The 20658-nt window shown below is 41.3% G+C and overlaps 1 protein-coding gene across 4 annotated transcripts in view; it reads right to left on the bottom strand.

Moving 5' to 3' along the window:
* Positions 1-567: 567 nt before the first annotated feature.
* Positions 568-20658, bottom strand: part of C1H11orf24 (chromosome 1 C11orf24 homolog) — a 32938-nt gene continuing 12847 nt past the window's right edge. For all 4 annotated transcript variants that reach the window (XM_070765857.1, XM_070765848.1, XM_070765873.1 and 1 more), the window contains 4 exons: positions 10820-10945; positions 5172-5408; positions 3692-3805; positions 568-2536 (listed from right to left, as the gene is read on the bottom strand). In XM_070765857.1, the coding sequence (XP_070621958.1) occupies positions 1377-2536; positions 3692-3805; positions 5172-5328 (1431 nt within the window). In that variant the 5' untranslated portion in view covers positions 5329-5408; positions 10820-10945 and the 3' untranslated portion in view covers positions 568-1376. The remainder of the gene's footprint in view (positions 2537-3691; positions 3806-5171; positions 5409-10819; positions 10946-20658) is intronic.

Here is a 20658-nt window from a genome sequence, read left to right as displayed (position 1 = left end):
TCTAAATTATTATTATTATTATTATTATTATTATTATTATTATTATTATTATCATCATCATCATCATCATCATCATGTCACCGCTGGTCCTTCTCTTCGCCAGACTGACCATGGTCAGTTCCTGCAACCGGTCACTGTGTGTTTTAGTTTCCAGTCTCTTTATCATCTTGATTGCTATTTTCTGCACTTTCTCTAGAGTTTTAATATATTTTTTGTAGTGTGGTGACCAAAACTGGATGCAGTATTCTTAAGTGTGGTCTAACGAAGGCTTTATAGAGTGGTATTAGTACCTCCCTAGTCCTAGATTGTATCCCTCTGTTAATGCACCTTAGGATTGCATTGGCTTTTTTGGCTGCTGTCAAAAGTCATATATAAACACTAGAATCAAGAGATTTTGAATTTGGAAAAATTACCGAAAGGAAATGAAGTATGAGAATGCTTTGATCTCAAAGACATTGAGAGCTTTGGAGAAAAACAATAAAATTGCCATGTGAATTCCTGTTAAATTCCTGTAAAAATGATTGTAGGGACAGACAACAAGGAGGGAAGAAACAAAGGCAACAAAGCTTGACTCCAGGCCTCAATTTTTAAGTGAATGATTACAAAAATAAAATCATATAAAAGGTGCAGAATCAACATGACTCGAAGTAGCATAGCATTAAATGAACTGTGGTAAATACATTTTTAACCATTAGATTTCTCTAACCTTACAACAAATGCTGCCCCCAGGACAAAGCAATGAGAGTGCTTAGCAATTCAAGGAAGGTTTTAAAATGTACCTAAATCAAGCATATCATACCTAAGGAAAGGGTCTCAAAAGATTTTGGCACTCTTTTTGTGCTGTTCCACTTATGCTAATGCTGCTTAGCCATTTGTTTGCATTAACAGCTAACAGTCTTCATGCCAGCTGGAATTTTCAGGAAAATTGGCATGTAAAAAAAAAACAACACATCTTTTTGTTGTAAACGGGATGAACAGAACCTCAGGAATCAGGAAGAAACCATCTGGGAACTCTCGCAACATCAACCCACCACCTTGGCATTAGCAGACAAGATTAGCACTACAGAAACAATACCACCGCTTGAGAAATAATACATTAATGGCACCCTTTACCTATGAGGTTTTCTTAGAAAGTACTTTTAAAAGCATGGTACATGGCATTTCTCCTTCATTGCACAGAAAGTAATTTGGAAGCACTTTCAGGTGGTCTTACAGGCAAAACAGAATTGAATGACAAGCCACCTTTAGCTTTCTACTTGTCCCAATAAAGTCACATTCATTCATATATATATAGATTCAGATTTCTATTTGTGTGCATGGAAATGATACCCCTTTTCATTTCTATTGCTTTCACATCAGAATCTACGTGCGTTACATCACATCTCCGAGTCTGCGTACATCCCATTGATTAGATAGTCCACTTGAGTGTAGTCCTTCTTTTTGTAGCTGTCATAGGCTTGTATGGCAAATAAGATGACAATTGTCACAAAAAACAGAACACCAAAAAGAAGCACTGCTACGAGCAAACTGACGTCGACTTGTGGAAAGCTATTTTCTCTTTCTGTATCTTTCTGGGTTTTGCTTTGTATTGTACTTGTTGGTTTGGTTAACATTTTTGGATTTGTACTTGGGAGCACTGACAAGGGCTGTGCAGAGGTTTCCCCCTTCATTGGTTGACTGGTAGACAATATCTGCTGTGAAGTGGCAATGCCAGCGGCTTTAGTAAAGGCAGGAGAAACTACCTTGTCGGAAGTAGGCTTTATCCTTTCTGCTGCAACTGTTGTGAATTCAGGTGACTTTATTATTACTGCAGAAGTTGCTGCCATGGTTGTACTTGCAACTGTGTGGATCGTGCTTTGGGCTGTTGATGCTGACGGTTTGAGGGTGGGTGCAACTGTAGATGAGTTTACCGCTAACTGAGAACCATTTCCAATGTTAACTGGTGCAGAACTGCTACTACTATGCAGCTTTTGGAGGGTTGTGGGAAGCGATGAATGAGTTGCTATTGTAGTCAAAGCAGTGGTTGACACACTCCTGGGAAGAGCTTCTGTTGATACTGTTTTCTCTGGCACACCCGATATTAATTTACTCTCTTGTGTCCCTTTTGCTTCTGTAGTATTTGCAATGTCATTAGTAGTGCTTGCTCCTTTTGTGGGAGTTATCCAAGGGTGGCTGCTTGGAATACTTACGGTGTTATTTAGGATGCTACCAGTAAAATTATTCTGGATTTTAATCGTGCTATTCCTAGTATTGATTATGGCTGTTGATCCTGAAACATGTTGAGAGACGCTAGTGTTCACAAGGCTGGCAGTGGTTGTTCTCAAACTGGAAGTATTTTGTTTTGCCAAACTGGCATTGTTGGTGGAGTTGACTGCAGGAGCTCCCGTTATAGTCCTTGATATTAATAAAAGAGGCACTTCTGTGGGTTTCTGAATTGATTCGGAACTGTTCAGCACGTCTAACTCTTTATTCACATTTCCTGTAGGGTTTATCTCAGGGAGTGCATCATGTTCTCTTCTTTTACGAGTCACAAATTCTTAAAAAGCAAAAAAAACAGACCCATAATCAGAACTTCAACAAAAATGTTCATGGACACAATTCAAGAATGGTACATACAAGATAACTGACTCGTTTCTAATTCGCTTACCGTGGATGAAAATCCCAGCCACTATACACCTACCTATCTATCTGGGTGTATGAACTTGGGCACAGCACTTTTAAATTGATTCCATAACTGGGCATGTAAACCATCTTTTTTACCTAAACAGGTGGCAAGGACTACTCTGCATTTACAAAAGTAAATAGCTTTGATTAAAAAAAACCACCCCAGCGGTATGCAAGCAGCGCCTATTCTAAAATTGGTTGTTTTCATCCACATCTGGCTGGCAGAACATTCAATAGGTTGAAGGCAAACAATGAACAGGGACAACCAGCTGATTCTTGCCCTAGGCACAGCACAGGACAATAGAACTTTAAAAGTCCTTGTGTTGAGTTGTTGAGAGCTGGATGGCATACAAGTTTAATAATGATAGTATTTTGGGAGTTCTCCCTACAAATATGGTTGCGCCCTCCCTGTTTGCAAAACACTTCTCAAACACAAGAGAAGTCCCTTTGGAGCAATGCCTCTGTAGTTCCTAGTGTATCTTTTTTCAAATACATTTACTGAGGGTTTGGAACAAAGGGATATCTTTGATACTTCATAGGGACTCATTTTGGGGACATCAGTTGCTTTTCTTTCAGCTCTTCATGCTTAAAGCACATATAATGTGAAAACCATAATTCAGTGCATTTAAATATTTGAGAGAAAGACATTTTAAAAGAACAAACTGGGAGGAATATACTTAAACAGACGGGAGGGAAAAGGTTTATACTACTGACAGTTGCATTCAGAAATCTATTCCATCTAACAGAATTGACTAAAATGCAGGAAATGTTTTGAGGATCAACACAACCTATGCAGTCCTGAACATTAGAAACATATGGACATGTAGAGCAGTAGTATCCAACCTTTCCAGCTTGGTGGCCCGGCCTGGAGTGTGTATGTGATTGGCAGGTGCGCACTCTGCTGGAACTACTTTTAAACTCCAAAAATACAGTATATGAATGGTAAATGTAAGAGTCTTGTGAAATTATCGTTTGCTTATTATAAATTATTTTTAAAACCAAAAATATTCTGCTAAATCCACATTACCTCCCATTAGCTTTTTAATATCTTGTCTGCTAGTATTCTGACATGCACTTAGCTCAGGACAGTGTAGAAGGATGCAGTGGCTCTGATACAGCACTGACCAGCAGTAAGGATTATCTGGTGAATCGTAAAGAAATAACATTTGGAGTAAGTCAAACAATGTATAGAAAAACAAATAACAGCCAACTTAGACCCTCCCAGATGCTTTGAGATACAGTACCAATTACTCAGCCAGCTTAAAAAGGATCAGGGATGATAGATAAAGGCTAAAAGTAAAGTCAATTTAGAATGGCTGAATTCCTGAAACAAGGATTTATTTATACTTTAGCAAAGTTAAATAACCACAATCCATTTCTGCTTCAGTTTTTCATTTGTTTCCTCCCCACAAATCTTTTGTGACCTTTTTGTTTCAACAATCACTTGGAACTACAATTAAAATGGAGCTCCCAGAAATATGTTATGTATTTATCCACTAAACATCTTCCTTACAATTAAGATTTTATATACACTTATTTATAAGCAAATGCTATTCAGGAAAATGTCCACTTCAATATTAGTTAAAACATTTCAGTAAGAATTCCATATTAAATAATGCAAGGAATTTGCTACTGAATAACTATTTAATTTCCCACCTAATTACTGTACGGTATCTAACTAAGGAGAGGAAAATAGACAAAAAATGTATCGAAAAGGACATATCTGTTCTGTACTTCAGCCAGGGCTAAAATGATCACAATTTTATTTTGTGCAAATTTTCCTAGAATCTTTTACTGATAAACTTGAAAAATGTGATGGAAACAGGTAACATTGGACTAACTAGACTGAACAGTTGCCTGCAGAAGAACGTATCTTGGGGTGGAAAAATTCAATGGTTAAGGGCAACTGAATTAGAACAAGAGCAAGAATTAAAGATATGAAGAGTGACTGGAGACATTGCTATAAGATTGTGAGGAGACTATTGCCTATCTGTGGGCTACTGGGCTAAATTACAGCAGGGGATATGAACTTAACAATATGTCAACATCTTCTTCCCAAAGACTTTATAGAAAGAGGAAAAAGAAGCTAAATCTCTGTCAGGCTTGATTTAACTCTAGAAGTCCTTGCTTTACATGGTATTGGATGGAATGATTTCTGAACCCAAGATCTATTTTCATTTTAAGGGCTTTACAGGTTCCAAAGCATAGTAAATATGGTGAAAGGGAGACAGAAAATATGAATTTTTATCAAAGTTTGAAACATCTGGTTAGAGAGCAGGTTAAGCAATGTTAACACAACAAACTAGTGGAATGCACACAAGTTGCACTAGATTTGAGATCTTGTAGAATCATTATTCCCTGGGAAAATAATGGCTTGTTTCCAATCTAACTAATGCAGTAAAACAATCTAGCTATCATTTATGGAAACCATAATTACAACAATGGAAAGTGGCGAGGACATTACATCTTCCAAGAAAAACATTTAAGATGAACATTGGTAGACTGACCTGCATCTGTTGAGCCTTTACAAGCTTGTTCACAATGCTTTTCATTACTGAGCGGGTATATATGTGCTATTTCAGCACCACTTTCTTTTAAAATGGAATTCCCACGATCAGACAAACATAAAGAAAGCAACAGGGAAAACACAACCCCGGTCCTCATCTTCAAGGCTGGATTTGGAAGGGAACTTGGAAATAGTTTTCCAGATTTGCCAGCCACTCTTGGACACTGAGTGACGCAATCTGCCAAATGAAAAACACACATTGTGCACTTAATGTGGCATAGTTAGGCTTCTTTAACTGTTTTGCTTTTTCCTTTCTAGTTCTTTTAAAAAGTTTTTGCAACTGTTAAAAATCAGCGAACACTGTAAGTCAAATGATGCACCCGCTTCAACAGCAGCAGATTTAGAATACAGGTAGTCCTTGTATTAGTCCCTAGCAATCATTTGAAGTTCCAACAAACACCTTCCCCACACCCAAAAAAGATATTATGACCCCGATTCAAAGTTCCAATAATCCCATTCCATGGTCACGTGATTACTCAACAACCACCCCACATTTTATGTCTGTATGCAGGGCCTCACAGTCGCAATTTATGATATCGCTTGCCAATACTTGTGGACGATGGGTTTGCTTGACAACTACTGCAAAAAAATTCAGAAAATTGAATCAGTCATGAGGGTTACTTGACTTACAACTATCATGACTAGTGTTGGGCGAATCCAACGAAGTTCGGGTTTGGTGAACTTACCCAAACTTGGCGGCGGAGTTCGGGTAAGTTTGCCAAACCCGAACACTTCTCCATCAAAGCCCTGCCCCAGGAATCCCATCGTGGGATTCCCCACCTCCTTTTCCTTGCAGCACCATTCCCGAGAGGCGCTGCAAGCAAAAGGAGGTGGGGAATCCCACGATGGGATTCTGGGAGCGGGGTTTTGATGTCACGGAGACTCCTTCCTGGCTCAACTCCCCATTTAGGCCGGCCAGAAAGAAGTCTCTGTGATGTCAAAGCTCTGCCCCTGGAATCCCATTGTGGGATTCACCGCCTCCTTTTGCGCCTCCCGACCAGCCGACAGCTCCTTGATGTTCGCCTTCCTCTGCCGCCACCAGCACCCGGCTCCTCCTCCTCTTTTCAGAGCCCTCCCCCCTCCCGCCCACTGCAGTGTTCGAGCAAACGCTGAATCCAAACTTTGCAAGTTCGGTTCGCCCAACACTAATTATGACATCTGACAGGAATTCCAGGCTCCATTATTATTGTAAATTGAGGACTACCTGCATCAGAGGTGGGTTCCTACCAGTTCTAGCCAGTTCTTTAGAATCGTTAATAATTTGGTGATGATGTCACGGAGCCAGTTCTGTTGGTGTCTCCATGGGCGCCGCCATCTTGGATTTTGCTTCTGCACAGAGGCCATCATTTGATTGCTGCGTGCATGGCACAACCCTAAGCAAACCAGCAGCAAAAGGATCCAAACCCACCCCGGACCTGCATTCTGTATCTTTCCAACCAATGAAATTGGTGAATAGTCTTAAAGCTTGCACATGGCCCTGAATCCCTCCCTACCTCTTTCTCTGCTGTTCAACTCTGCTGTGTAAAAGCTGGGAGTGAGGAAGAACGTATGGGGAAGAACAAATTACTTGTGTGGGGGAAATAAAGTAAATGGAAAATCCTTAGGCACTTTCCTATTCTCTCCCTCATTAAGTTGCATATCTAGATAGTTAGGACAGTGTTTCCCAACCTTGGCAACTGGAAGATATCTGGACTTCAACTCCCAGAATTCCCCAGCCAGCTGGGGACTTCTGGGAGTTGAAGTCCAGATATCTTCCAGTTGCCAAGGTTGGGAAACACTGAGTTAGGAACATTGATTAATAAGATGGACAACTAAGAACTATGGAAATTCTGAATTTGCAAGGGTGAGCTCCCATTTCATACTATGGGATGTAGTTCATGTCCGGGGGTGGATTCCACTTACCTTCGCCACCAGTTTGCATTGTGACACTGTGCGTGCAAGCACTTGCTCCGCTCCCGTGCGTGCCATCCCTTTGTGCATTTTTGCTTTCGTGCATTGTCCTTAGTCCCATAAGAGCCCAAAACACAGCTGAGGAGCTGGTCAGCTATGCTTCGGGCAAAGAACTAAAGCTCAGGATTAACCCGTAGGTGGGTGGGCAGGAGAGTTTTTTTTCAAGTAGAAGAAAAGAAAAAGCCATCCGAAGATGGAAAAATTCACCAAAAATTCTAAAAAAAAAACTGAACCGGATCCGTGACGCCATTGTCACGTCACCAGTGGTTGTGGGATCTGGTCCAAACCCGGAGGAACCCACCCCTGTTCATGACCCACAGCCACTGGCTATATTGAACAGCACTTTTAGTGATTTTGTTTTGGTTTTGAGAAGGATGGGGAACCTGCATGCTTGCCACCAGCAGGGAATCCTTACAATAGGCTATCTTGAGCGGTAATTATTTGCTCTTGTTTCAAACACTTAACTTATCCAAAATATAATCCTATATTTAAGAAGCCCACTTAGCCTACCAGTCATTTCTTTATCATTTCTATTGTACGCCATCCAGAGTCCCTCCATGAAAGAAATGGGCAGTTAATAAATATGACACACAAACAAAAATATTCTCGACAAATCTATGATGATTTTAAGTGTAAATTGTTTCCATTCAGATAAAAAAATCAGCAATACCTATCTCAAAGCATCTTATGCTATTGACCTGTCCAGTTTGGATTTTGTATTATGTTTTGGAAAATAGATAATAATATTGTAACTATCTGATATACAAGTAGTCCTCAACTTACAACCACATTTGAGCCCAAATTGCTAAGGGAGACATTTGTTAAGTGAGTTTTGGTCCACTTTACGACCTTTCCTTGCCACATTTGTTAAGTGAATCACTGAAGTTGTTAAGTTAGTAACAGAGTTTTTAACTGAACTTGGCTTCTCCATTAACTTTGTTTGTTGGGAGGTCAAAAAAGGAGATCACATGACCCTGGGACAATGCTTTCAAACGGCGCTTGGGGTTATTCCAGAGGCACTCGTCCACAGTTCGGCGGAGTCTCTCGCGGAGGCCTGGAACAGGGCTGCGGCGGGGGCTCTTGACCGGATTGCGCCTTTGCGACCTCTCCGTGGTGCTAGACCCCGTAGAGCCCCATGGTTCAACGAGGAGCTCCGGGAGTTGAAACGCCAAAAGAGACGTCTAGAGAAGCGATGGAGGAAGAGTAGGTCTGAATCCGACCGAACACTTGTAAGAGCTTTTATTAAGACTTACAAAGTGGCGCTCAAGGCGGCAAGATGCGCGTATCATGCCGCCTTGATTGCATCAGCGGAATCCCGCCCGGCCGCTCTGTTTAGGGTGATCCGCTCCCTTCTTAACCAGGGGGGAGTTGGGGAGCCCTTACAGAGTAGTGCCGAGGATTTTAACACGTTTTTCGCTGATAAAGTCGCTCGGATCCGGGCCGACCTCGACTCCAATTGTAAAACAGAGTCGACTGACAACGAGTCAGTCGAGGTGACTGGGGCACGTACTTGTCCACCTGTCTGGGAAGAATTTGATCTGGTGACACCTGATGAAGTGGACAAGGCCATTGGAGCTGTGAGTTCCGCCACCTGTTTACTGGATCCGTGTCCCTCCTGGCTGGTTTCGGCCAGCAGGGAGGTGATGCGGAGCTGGGCCCAGGAGATTACCAACGCTTCCTTGGGGAGGGGAGTTTTTCCATCACTCTATAAAGAAGCGCTCGTGCGCCCCCTCCTCAAGAAGCCCTCCCTGGACCCAGCTGTGCTTAACAACTATCGTCCAGTCTCCAACCTTCCCTTTATGGGGAAGGTTGTCGAGAAGGTGGTGGCGCTCCAGCTCCAGCGGTCCTTGGAAGAAGCCGATTATCTAGGTCCCCAGCAGTCGGGTTTCAGGCCCGGTTACAGCACGGAAACCGCTGTGGTCGCGTTGATGGATGATCTCTGGCGGGCCCGGGACAGGGGTTTATCCTCTGTCCTGGTGCTCCTTGACCTCTCAGCGGCTTTCGATACCATCGACCATGGTATCCTTCTGCACCGGCTGGAGGGGTTGGGGGTGGGAGGCACTGTTCTTCAGTGGTTCTCCTCCTACCTCTCTGGCCAGTCGCAGTCGGTGTTAGTGGGGGGTCAGAGGTCGACTCCTAGGTCTCTCCCTTGTGGGGTGCCTCAGGGGTTGGTCCTCTCCCCCCTGCTATTCAACATCTACATGAAACCGCTGGGCGAGATCATCCAAGGACATGGGGTGAGGTATCATCAATATGCGGATGATACCCAGCTTTACATCTCCACCCCATGCCCAGTCAACGAAGCGGTGGAAGTGATGTGCCGGTGCCTGGAGGCTGTTGGGGCCTGGATGGGTGTCAACAGACTCAAGCTCAACCCGGATAAGACGGAGTGGCTGTGGGTTTTGCCTCCCAAGGACAATCCCATCTGTCCGTCCATTACCCTGGGGGGGGGAATTATTGACCCCCTCAGAGAGGGTCCGCAACTTGGGCGTCCTCCTCGATCCACAGCTCACATTAGAAAAACATCTCTCAGCTGTGGCGAGGGGGGCGTTTGCCCAGGTTCGCCTGGTGCACCAGTTGCAGCCCTATCTGGACCGGGACTCATTACTCACAGTCACTCATGCCCTCATCACCTCATCACCTCGAGGTTCGACTACTGTAATGCTCTCTACATGGGGCTACCTTTGAAAAGTGTTCGGAAACTTCAGATCGTGCAGAATGCAGCTGCGAGAGCAGTCATGGGCTTACCTAGGTATGCCCATGTTTCACCATCACTCTGCAGTCTGCATTGGTTGCCGATCAGTTTCCGGTCACAATTCAAAGTGTCGGTTATGACCTTTAAAGCCCTTCATGGCATTGGACCAGAATATCTCCGAGACCGCCTCCTGCCACACGAATCCCAGCAACCGATAAGGTCCCACAGAGTGGGCCTTCTCCGGGTCCCGTCAACTAAACAATGTCGGTTGGCGGGCCCCAGGTGAAGAGCCTTCTCTGTGGCGGCACCGGCCCTCTGGAACCAACTCCCCCCGGAGATTAGAACCGCCCCTACTCTTCCTGCCTTCCGTAAACTCCTTAAAACCCACCTTTGCCGTCAGGCATGGGGGAACTGAAACATCTTCTCCTGGGCATGTTTAATTTATATATGGTATGCCTGTGTGTATGTCTGTTAGTATATGGGGTCTTTTAAATCTTTTAATTTTAAATTTGTTAGATTATTTATAATTTGTTTCCACGTGTTGTGAGCCGCCCCGAGACTTCGGAGAGGGGCGGCATACAAATCTAAGTAATAAATAAATAAATAAATGCAATGGTCATAAATATGAGTCAGCTTTGAAGCGTCTGAATTTTTATCATGGTCATAAGTGTGAAAAAATAGTTATACATCACTTTTTTCCAGTGCTGTTGTAACTTTGAGCAGTCACTAAATGAACTGTTTAAAGGCAAGGACTTCCTGCACTGGCAGCAATAGTCACAGAGAATACTTCGTAATGCTTTTCAGATTATCTATTGTCCTAATTTAACAGGTTGGCTTGAATTCTTCAATTGCAATATGTAACCACCTGATTAAGTCAGCAAGAAAAAATAAAATTCAAAATGTTTAGTAATTTTCATTCCACTGTTTTGGAAATTTGTACTTACCAACACAGGGTTAGGAGGCATTTGAATCGCTAGTTAACTATGTTGACCGAAATATTGCAAGAAGAATTTTGATGCATTCATGCAGGACAAAATGATCTCACAATGTGAAAAGCAGCTCCAAAGCACCTAAAAGATATAAGCAGAACCAAGAAGCAATAATAAATTCTCTGAAACTTTAATGACTCTTTCTTCAGTCAATTTGAAAAACTTTATGCAAGGCAAAAGCAAGTTGGCAGGCTTCATTCTTTTTCAAAACATAAGAAAAGGAAGGTAACATTTCCAACTGTTTTATTCTGGTACTTGACATCTGGCAAACTGGCATAGCACAATATGCCTGAAAGAAAAAAGATGCTTGAAATAGCAGTAATTGGCATTTGTATCTACAGGTGCAGTAAATGCAGTAAAATTCCAGTGCCTTCAAATGCACTAAGCATTTGTATGCATTTTCACTTTATGCTGCACGAATCCCAGCGACCAGTTAGGTCCCACAGAGTGGGTCTTCTCTGGGTCCCGTCAACTAAACAATGTCGCTTGGCGGGACCCAGGGGAAGAGCCTTCTCTGTGGCGGCCCCGGCCCTCTGGAACCAACTCCCCCCAGAGATTAGAATTGCCCCCACCCTCCATGCCTTTCGTAAGCTACTTAAAACCCACCTCTGCCGCCAGGCATGGGGGAATTGAGATACCCTTTCCCCCTAGGCCTTTATAATTTTATGCATGGTATGTCTGTATGTATGTTTGGTTTTTTATTATAATGGGTTTTAACTGTTTTTAGTATTGGATTATTGTTATACGCTGTCTTATTATTGCTGTTAGCCGCCCTGAGTCTCTGGAGAGGGGCGGCATAAAAATCCAATAAATAAATAAAATAAAATAAGTGTGCATTTTCATCTGCCTCTTGCATCAGAATGAGGCTTTTTTTTAAAAAAAAATTGAGACAATACATCATGAAAGAGATTGTTTTAGGTCTCCCAGTAGATCTGCTACTGTAGAATCCATCAGGCCAAAGTTTTTAAAACAGCAATCATTATAGAATTCATTATGCATTTTCAATGACAGAAATATTCCCATAGAACAGGCAAAATAATTTTGCCTTCGAGCTGAGGAACAGGCAAAATAATTTTGCCTTCGAGCTGAGGAACAGGCAAACATTTTCTTCCCAAGGAAGCAAAAAGAATCCTTTGGGATGCCAAGTACTATGGAAAAGGAAAAGGTCTGTAAGAATTTGAATCCTTGCTTACAATCTCATTTCAATACAAAATATTTCAAGCCTGAATATGAAGTATTAAAACATTGTGATAGAGATGAGCCTAGTATGCAATATATTAATGTGGAAGGTGTCATTCTTAAGAACTACATTTCAGAATATCTTTCCAAAACATTTCAGTCTTAGCAGCAATCTTCTAATTCACAGCAACAACCACTCATTCAGCAAGCATTTGAACGTGCAATGCTTCCAAACGCGTGGCAGTTGTAACTGGACCTCATACGTACATCTATTATGGCTTCCCTGCAATCAGACTGTTGTGATTTCTGACCTTTCCTGCAGGCTTCCCACAAGCAAAGTCAATGGAGAAGCCATCAGGAAGTCAGAAGTCATGGTCACATGACATCATCACTTTCCAACCTGCACAGGCCTCTTTTAAATGATGACAACTGGGCTTCCAGAAGTATTGTTGCTATGCTACCCTGTTTCCCCGATAGTAAGACACCCCCGATTGTAAGACGTATCGGGGGCTTCAGGGGGTCGGCTAATATAAGCCGTACCCCGAAAGTAAGACATATTACTTTCGGGGAAACACGGGGGTATTGCCGCCTCCCTCTCATCTAGCTGCGCGCCGCCTCCTGCCCACGTCCGCACCGTCCCCCCTCCATACATCACCGCGTCTGCCACCTCCCTCTGATCTTAATGAGCGCCGCCTCCTGCCCACTTCCGCGCCACCCCCCTCCATACGTCACCGCGTCTAAATGTTAATTTTATGGTTAAAACAAAAAATTCGACAATTTTTTTCCAATATAAGACATACCCCGAAAGTAAGACATAGTGGGGCTTTTGGGGATAAAAAGAAAGTAAGACACTGTCTTACTTTAGGGGAAACACGGTAGTAACAGGTTAATATGATTTCTTGATTTATGACTGCATTGCTTAAATACTGAGTTTCCACTCTCAATTAGCATCGTCAAACCAAGACTGTATGTATCTAGTGACAGACGATCACAAATCAATTTCATAAAATGCATGCCAACAAAAAGAGCTCGCAAAGTTGCATCTTAAAATAGCTTCCCCCTAACTGGTGCCCGTGCCCTTAAGAGGTGCTTTCAAGCCACAACTTCCAAAATTTCTAATCACCAGTTAAGATGGCTAGGAATCAAAATAACTCCAATTGATTAAGCACATCTGAGAATCTATCTATTTTTTATGAAACAAAGTCCAAGACACAGAACATCTGAGAAAACTTTATCTTTCCCTAAGAAAGATTATCTCAGAAAAAAGAGCAATAAACACACTTGTAGTAGAATGGTAGATGCCTTCCATCCATCCATCCATCCATCCATCCATCCATCCATCCATCCATCCATCCATCTATTGGATTTATATGTTGCCCTTCTCCGAGGACTCGGGCGGCTTACAATATATATCAAAATCAAATTAATCAAAGTTAAGAATTGTTGCCATGTAGGGTTTTATAGGTCATAACCAACATTTTGAATTGAGTCCAGAAGCCAGTACAGACCATGGAGTGTTGGAGAAATATGGGCATGTCTGGGTAGGCCCATGACTGCTCGTGGGGCTGCATTTTGCACAATTTGTAGTTTCTGAACACTCTTCAAAGGTAGCCCCACGTAGAGATATCAAATCAAGCTCAAAATAAATCATACCATCTGTGTATAAAACCTGTGGTTTACTGCACCAAACCACCAAAACATTCTAGATGTTTCTAGGCTCCATTGCACTTTGATAATTTCCAGCAAAAAAATGACAGGTGTACAGTTCGGATGTGATGTGACTTGGTTTGGAATATCTGAAATAATTCAGTGTAATACTGTGTAAAGAAAAATGAATTGCTAAACACCATGACATTAATAAGCAGAATTAGACAATAAATCTATCAATGCAAACATCAGCAAGAAATTTTTAAAAACCCACTTTGAAACCACACTGTCGTCCTGCACGGCCTAAACAAAGACTCAAAGGCACACATGAAATTAAAATGCACAGTAACCATCAGGGAACACATACTTTGCTTTTCATACCCTGTTGCGGTACTTGAAAGAGCTACAATGCAAAGCTCAGCACACGAGGGACTCCTAGTTGACATCTGCATTCGGGCAGAAAGTGATCTCCCAATTACAGCTGTGATCTTTCTTTCGTTCTTTCTTTCTTTCTCTTTCTTTCTTTCTCTCTCTCTCTCTCTTTCTTTCTCTCTCTCTCTCTCTCTTTCTTTGGCATGCTTTACAGGCTTGCCTTGCTTCTGCTGAAATGCTCTAAATGTCTTGTGGTTTTCCTTTGGCTCTAATTTATCCCAGAGGTACAAACTGGTTGAAAAATGAGGGTTATATTAAGATATTACCTTAATAATATCTATGCTGTCTACATTCACTAGCAATAAGTTAATAACAAGTAAGGATCCCATGATGGGTAAATCATAGTCATAGTCATAAATTGAAGAACTGTCAGATGTTTTCAAATGATTTTCGCATAATGATAAAATAAGGTTCTAGTTGATCTTTCATGAAGATCTAGATTCATTGACAGGTACTTTTCACAGCAATTGATATCTACTGTTACATAGAAACATAGAAGACTGATGGCAGAAAAAGACCTCATGGTCCATCTAGTCTGCCCTTATACTATTTTCTGTATTTTATCTTAGGATGGATATATGTTTATCCCAGGCATGTTTAAATTCAGTTATTGTGGATTTACCAACCACGTCTGCTGGAAGTTTGTTCCAAGGATCTACTACTCTTTCAGTAAAATAATATTTTCTCATGTTGCTTTTGATCTTTCCCCCAACTAACTTCAGATTGTGTCCCCTTGTTCTTGTGTTCACTTTCCTATTAAAAACACTTCCCTCCTGAATCTTATTTAACCCTTTGACATATTTAAATGTTTCGATCATGTCCCCCCTTTTCCTTCTGTCCTCCAGACTATACAGATTGAGTTCATTAAGTCTTTCCTGATATGTTTTATGCTTAAGACCTTCCACCATTCTTGTAGCCCATCTTTGGACCTGTTCAATTTTGTCAATATCTTTTTGTAGGTGAGGTCTCCAGAACTGAACACAGTATTCCAAATGTGGTCTCACCAGCGCTCTATATAGCGGGATCACAATCTCCCTCTTCCTGCTTGTTATACCTCTTGGAGGAAGATCTTAAAATTTAGATCTTGTTCCAACAGTAAAGGCAAGGCAGAATGGAAACGGTACCATTTCTGACAGCACTTTAAGGCTCCGATGACTGAAAACCTTTGAATACCTAAAAACTCTTCCTGTACATATAACACTAAACATTTTAGCAAGTATTTCTCACAATAGCTCCTAATTTTGTACATAGGGTACTTTGATTTCTTATTAACAATTAGACATTACCACCTGTTTGCAGTAATCCAATTGGAATATATTATAAGGCATTAGAAAAATAACATTTAAAAATAGTAAACTTTACCACATTTTTCTCAGGTGATTAAATATAATTTACAAAATAATGTAAGAAGGTAAAAAACACAATACTAATTTATTTAAGAAAATTTACATGGCTGCCCAACTCACAATGATTCTGGGAGGTTTACAAAGATAAATATCCAATATGCAAATATTAAAAAACCAATAACTCCTCACAATATTATAACACCACTGATGTATGCATTTTGCTGTCTAATGAACAAAAGAACTATGTTCAAACTGGTGTCTTAGTTTTTGTTCATTGAAATAATGTCCATAAGTTTTAATGTTTAAGCAGATATTTTCTATATGTTCTGTGTAGCGTCTCTAATATGAATATGGAAGCAGTGTTTATATCACACTTTAATAATTACAGAATGCTGATACGTTGTTGCATATAAAATATAAGAATATGAAAAGGAGGAAACTGAACAACTGCAGAAGTCTGAACAAGAATTTATGTTGGGGGAAGACGACTTAATATATGTTAGTAAAATATAATTGCTATCCCTAAACCAAGCCATATACAGTAGTTAGCAATGAGAGAAGCTGGGTATTTACCTATAGCAGGTTGAAAGAATTAAACCAATGAGCACCCACATCACTGTTCAAATTCAGGGTACAACCATCAAGCCATTGGGCGACCTTTCCCAACTCAGAGCCTCCAGATGTGTTGGACTGACAATCTTACCGTCATCAGCCATCACAGTCTAAATATGTCTCAAGTGTACCAAATTAAGCAGCCTGCTTTGCAGCATTTTTCTAACTGTTATTAAAAACACAAGATTGGTCACAATCAAATTTATCCAGACAGTTTTTTTCTACTTCAGATTTCTGACATTAGCTCTGGAGAGGAAGAACATCTGTCCTCAGGTATGGATTTCTTGCAGAGTCATAAGCAAGCTGTTATTTTAGCACCAACTTTCTCACTGTACTGCTAAAAGGTAAATGCAAATGCATTTCATGAACCACGTTAGGACAAATCAACATTTCCAACATGTAACTTTTGTTTTTCAATTATTTATTCTTCACTTTTTTTAAAGCATTTAATTATTAGTATATTGGGCATATTAAGAAGCAAATCGTATTTTAAAAATTAAAATATATTGCACACATGAAACATGTTTTTGAGCAACCAATCAAGGAACAGAAATGGAATGATTGTCAGGGCCAAGAGACTTAAAAAATACAGTGGTACCTCTACTTACGAACTTAATTCGTTCCGTGACCAGGTTCTTGGTAGAAAAGTTTGTAAGAAGCAGCAATTTTCCCCATAGGAATCAACGTAAAAGCAAATAATGTGTGCGATTGGGGAAACCAAAGGGAGGGTGAAGGGCCTGTTTCCTCCCAGGCCAGGAGATTCCTAGAGAGGCTCCACAGAGGCTTATCCCCGCCTTTTCTGGCCCTGTTTCCTCCCAGGAGATTCCTAGAGAGGCCCCACAGAGGCTTCTCCCCGTCTTTTCCGGCCCTGTTTCCTCCCAGGAGATTTCTTGACCACTCAGTTACAACAGTGAGGATAAAGTCCTCACGTTTGTGAATTTAGCAGTATATTTTCCAATATTTGGGTGCAATGCTCTTCTCAAAAGCATAAACTGGTTTATCAGTTCCTGTTCCTTCCATTCTGATTCAGTCAGCACAGCAACAGAACAATGACGCCTATCAGAGTTCTTCTTTATATCGTTTTTCATTAAGCTCTTTGTTTCAAAACTTATAGTTTCCTTAGCAAAGTTTTGTAATAGGATCCAGCTGCAGCTGTGCTTGGTTGCATCATTTATTCCCATGTAAACAGCAATAAGAGGCTGTTATCAAAGCATATGTTCACAGTAGTTCTGTCACGTTTCTCAGAGAGAGTTTCACAGTCCAAAGGATTGGGATGACAAATCATTAGTCCATCATTACCACCATCCAGTCTTGCTACAGGAAGTTATCCTTCCTCTATTTTTCAAGGCCTCAGCTGCACAATTTCTGCCCGGTGAAGTCTGTTGGTCTTCCAGTGGCATTTGAAAGTCGGACTCCTCTATTAGTGCCAGGTACGGTAATTCTTCATTTTAGTAGTTCAGAGTACAGTGGAACCTCTACCTACAAACGCCTCTACTTACAAATTTTTCTAGATAAGAATCGGGTGTTCAAGATTTGTTTCCCCTCTTCTCAAGAACCATTTTTCATTTACAAACCCGAGCCTCTGAAACTGTAACTGGAAAAGGCAGGGAGAAGCCTCCGTGGGGCCTCTCTAGGAATCTCCTGGGAGGAAACAGGGTCGGAAAAGGTAGGGAGAAGCCTCTGTGAGGCCTCTCTAATAATCTACTGGGAGGAAACAGGACCAGAAAAGGCAGGAAGAAGTCTCCATGGGCCCTCTCTAGGAATCTCCTAGGAGGAAACAGGGTCTCTACCCTCCCTGTGGTTTCTCCAATCGCACACATTATTTGCTTTTACATTGATTCCTATGGGAAAAATTGCTTCTTCTTACAAACTTTTCTACTTAAGAACCTGGTCATAGAACGAATTAAGTTCATAAGTAGAGGTACCACTGTACATAACAACTGGATGCTTCCCCCCAAAAAAGCCCTTGTCATATATTAATAAAATATAAATGACTTTATTGTGCTAGTCCCATGCATATATCATCTTTCCAACATTCTTTGATTGTAATTGTTTATAAAACAAACAAAACCTAACATCAATACACACACTTATTTCTCGTGGTTATGCATAAACAGAGTATGATGCAAGAAGTCCCAAAAATGCACACTCTCTTTTTGTCACACATCAATAGTCTCAACTCACGTGTGTCAAAAACAGGAAGGAACTGGATAAGATCTTCATCTACAAATAATGCTTGTTAATACACCGGCTGGACCTGAATTATGATACTGGAGTAGAGTAATGATACAAGTTGACAGTAACTGAATTTAAACATGCCTGGGATAAACATATATCCATCCTAAGATAAAATACAGGGAATAGTATAAGGACAGACTAGATGGACCATGAGGTCTTTTTCTGCCGTCAATCTTCTATGTTTCTATGACTTTTGCTTAAACAGAAGATAATTCAATACACAATCATGGCTAGGCCTCTAGACATTCAGGAATCTAGGTAAGTCTCCCAGTGTTACCTATAAGCATCATATTATAATGCTCCAAATTACTGTAAGAGGTCACAAAAAACAAATAGCGTAGTAAAATATTGGAACCAAAAGGTCACAAAATGCAAGTAAGAGATACACATTTACTGGTAATTAACTATTCACGGGAACTGCAAATAGAGCAACTACTTACAATTAAAGATTTACATGTGAATGGAAAATATATTTGAATGTTTAGCCACTTGCAAAAAAAATGAATTGGTTTGAGAGCACAAGAAACATTTCTTATCAAACAAACTGGAATCAAAGTACATGTGAATTAGTATCACATAAAAGATACTTTCCTAGACTGGGAGCGAAGCTGGGATGTTCCCAAGCGCGCGCGCTTTCCCCAGCAACGCGCGCGCGGTGGGGACTCCCTAGATCCGCTCCCCAGCTGGGAGCGAAGCTGGGATGTTCCCAAGCGCGCGCGCTTTCCCCAGCAACGCGCGCGCGGTGGGGACTCCCTAGATCCGCTTCCCAGCTGGGGAGCGAAGCTGGGATGTTCCCAAGCGAGCGGGCACCCAGGGAAGCCGTTGCGTGAGCAACGGGGTGGGCGGGCGAAGGGCGGGCGGCAGTAGAAGCAAAAACACCATCTGCGCAAGCGCAGATGGTGTTTTTACTTCCGCACCGCTACTTCGCTAAAAATCGATCATTGTGTGGGGTCCTGGAACGGAACCCTCGCGATGATCGAGGGTTCACTGTATATCTATATACACATAGTAAAATACACGATGAAGGTTATAGAGGAGATACTCATAGTAAAATATATCTAAGAAAGAATAGAAAAGAAGGTATAGTAATAGAACATATCAATGAAAGAATAGAAGAGATATAGGAATAGAAGAAAGGAACAGGAGATATAGGAGAGCAATAGGACAGGGGACGGAAGGCACTCTAGTGCACTTGTACTCGCCCCTTACTGACCTCTTAGGAATCTGGATAGGTCAACCGTAGATAATCTAAGGGTAGATAATTACATTGTAATAATCTAGATAATTACAATGTCTTGTAATTCTTGTTACCGGAGTAAGAAGCTGACCATGCTGGCTGGGAATTGCACAAGTTATAGAAGTCCAACACGCAACACTACACTTGGACAGGAAAGTATGTAAGCTCTCAACTCTAACCAATGTCATTACATCTGGAATTCTTATAAGCAGCAGTCTGATCACAGGAAATTCCTGCTTGGAGAAAATGAGACAGCCTTCAGAGATGAGCATGGGTTACGGAAGAAGTTGCCAAGAAATATTGCAAACTATGCAAGAATATTCTCTGTTCTTCTTTTATTCCAGAGAAAAAGCCTCCACTGAACCTTGCCTCTTAACATGAAATAAAGGACTCCATTGACATGTGGGTAAAATCCAATACATCCGCATATATTTGAACACATGCAAATCATTGTGGCGTACCAAGAACTAATGCTGTCAGTGGTTGCCCTGTTGAATATGCAGGATGTGAAGCAATTTATCTTCTTCACTGCAATCTTTCTTCTCTCTGGACAAGTAGCTATTCCAGCCAGCAAACCTGAATAATGTTCCTAGAAATTACATGCTTGATTTCAAACTTTTCCAAGTTTAAATTCCCTGCTAAATTTAAGTTTCAACATTTAAGCAACCCCCTTTAATAAAAAAACAACCGCTACTGCAGAAACCCACACCGAAACGACAGCAACAAAATTTACTGTAGCAGCATTTGTAAAATGCAAAATACCTTTCCAGTTGCCAGTGGAGCACCTGTATCAGAACAAAATAACAAAAACCAGAAACCAAGCAAATTTATCTTTACTGAGGGTTTTCAATTTAATTTTTTTATTTATTTGTTTATTTGTTTGTTTATTCTTTATTATTGTGTAGAGTCTCTTTCTTGAGCAGGGAGTTGGACTAGATGACCTCCAAGTTCCCGTCCAACTCTGTTATTCTATTAACCTTTCAGATACTTGAAGACAACTTCGGCACCGTCTTCGGCCGCACGAATCCCAGCGACTGATAAGGTCCCACAGAGTTGGCCTTCTCCGGATCCCGTCAACAAAACAATGTCGTCTGGCGGGCCCC

Source organism: Erythrolamprus reginae, chromosome 1 (assembly GCF_031021105.1).
Source record: "Erythrolamprus reginae isolate rEryReg1 chromosome 1, rEryReg1.hap1, whole genome shotgun sequence".
NCBI classification, from domain to species: domain Eukaryota; kingdom Metazoa; phylum Chordata; class Lepidosauria; order Squamata; family Dipsadidae; genus Erythrolamprus; species Erythrolamprus reginae.
This window is presented reverse-complemented; position numbering and strand designations above follow the sequence as displayed.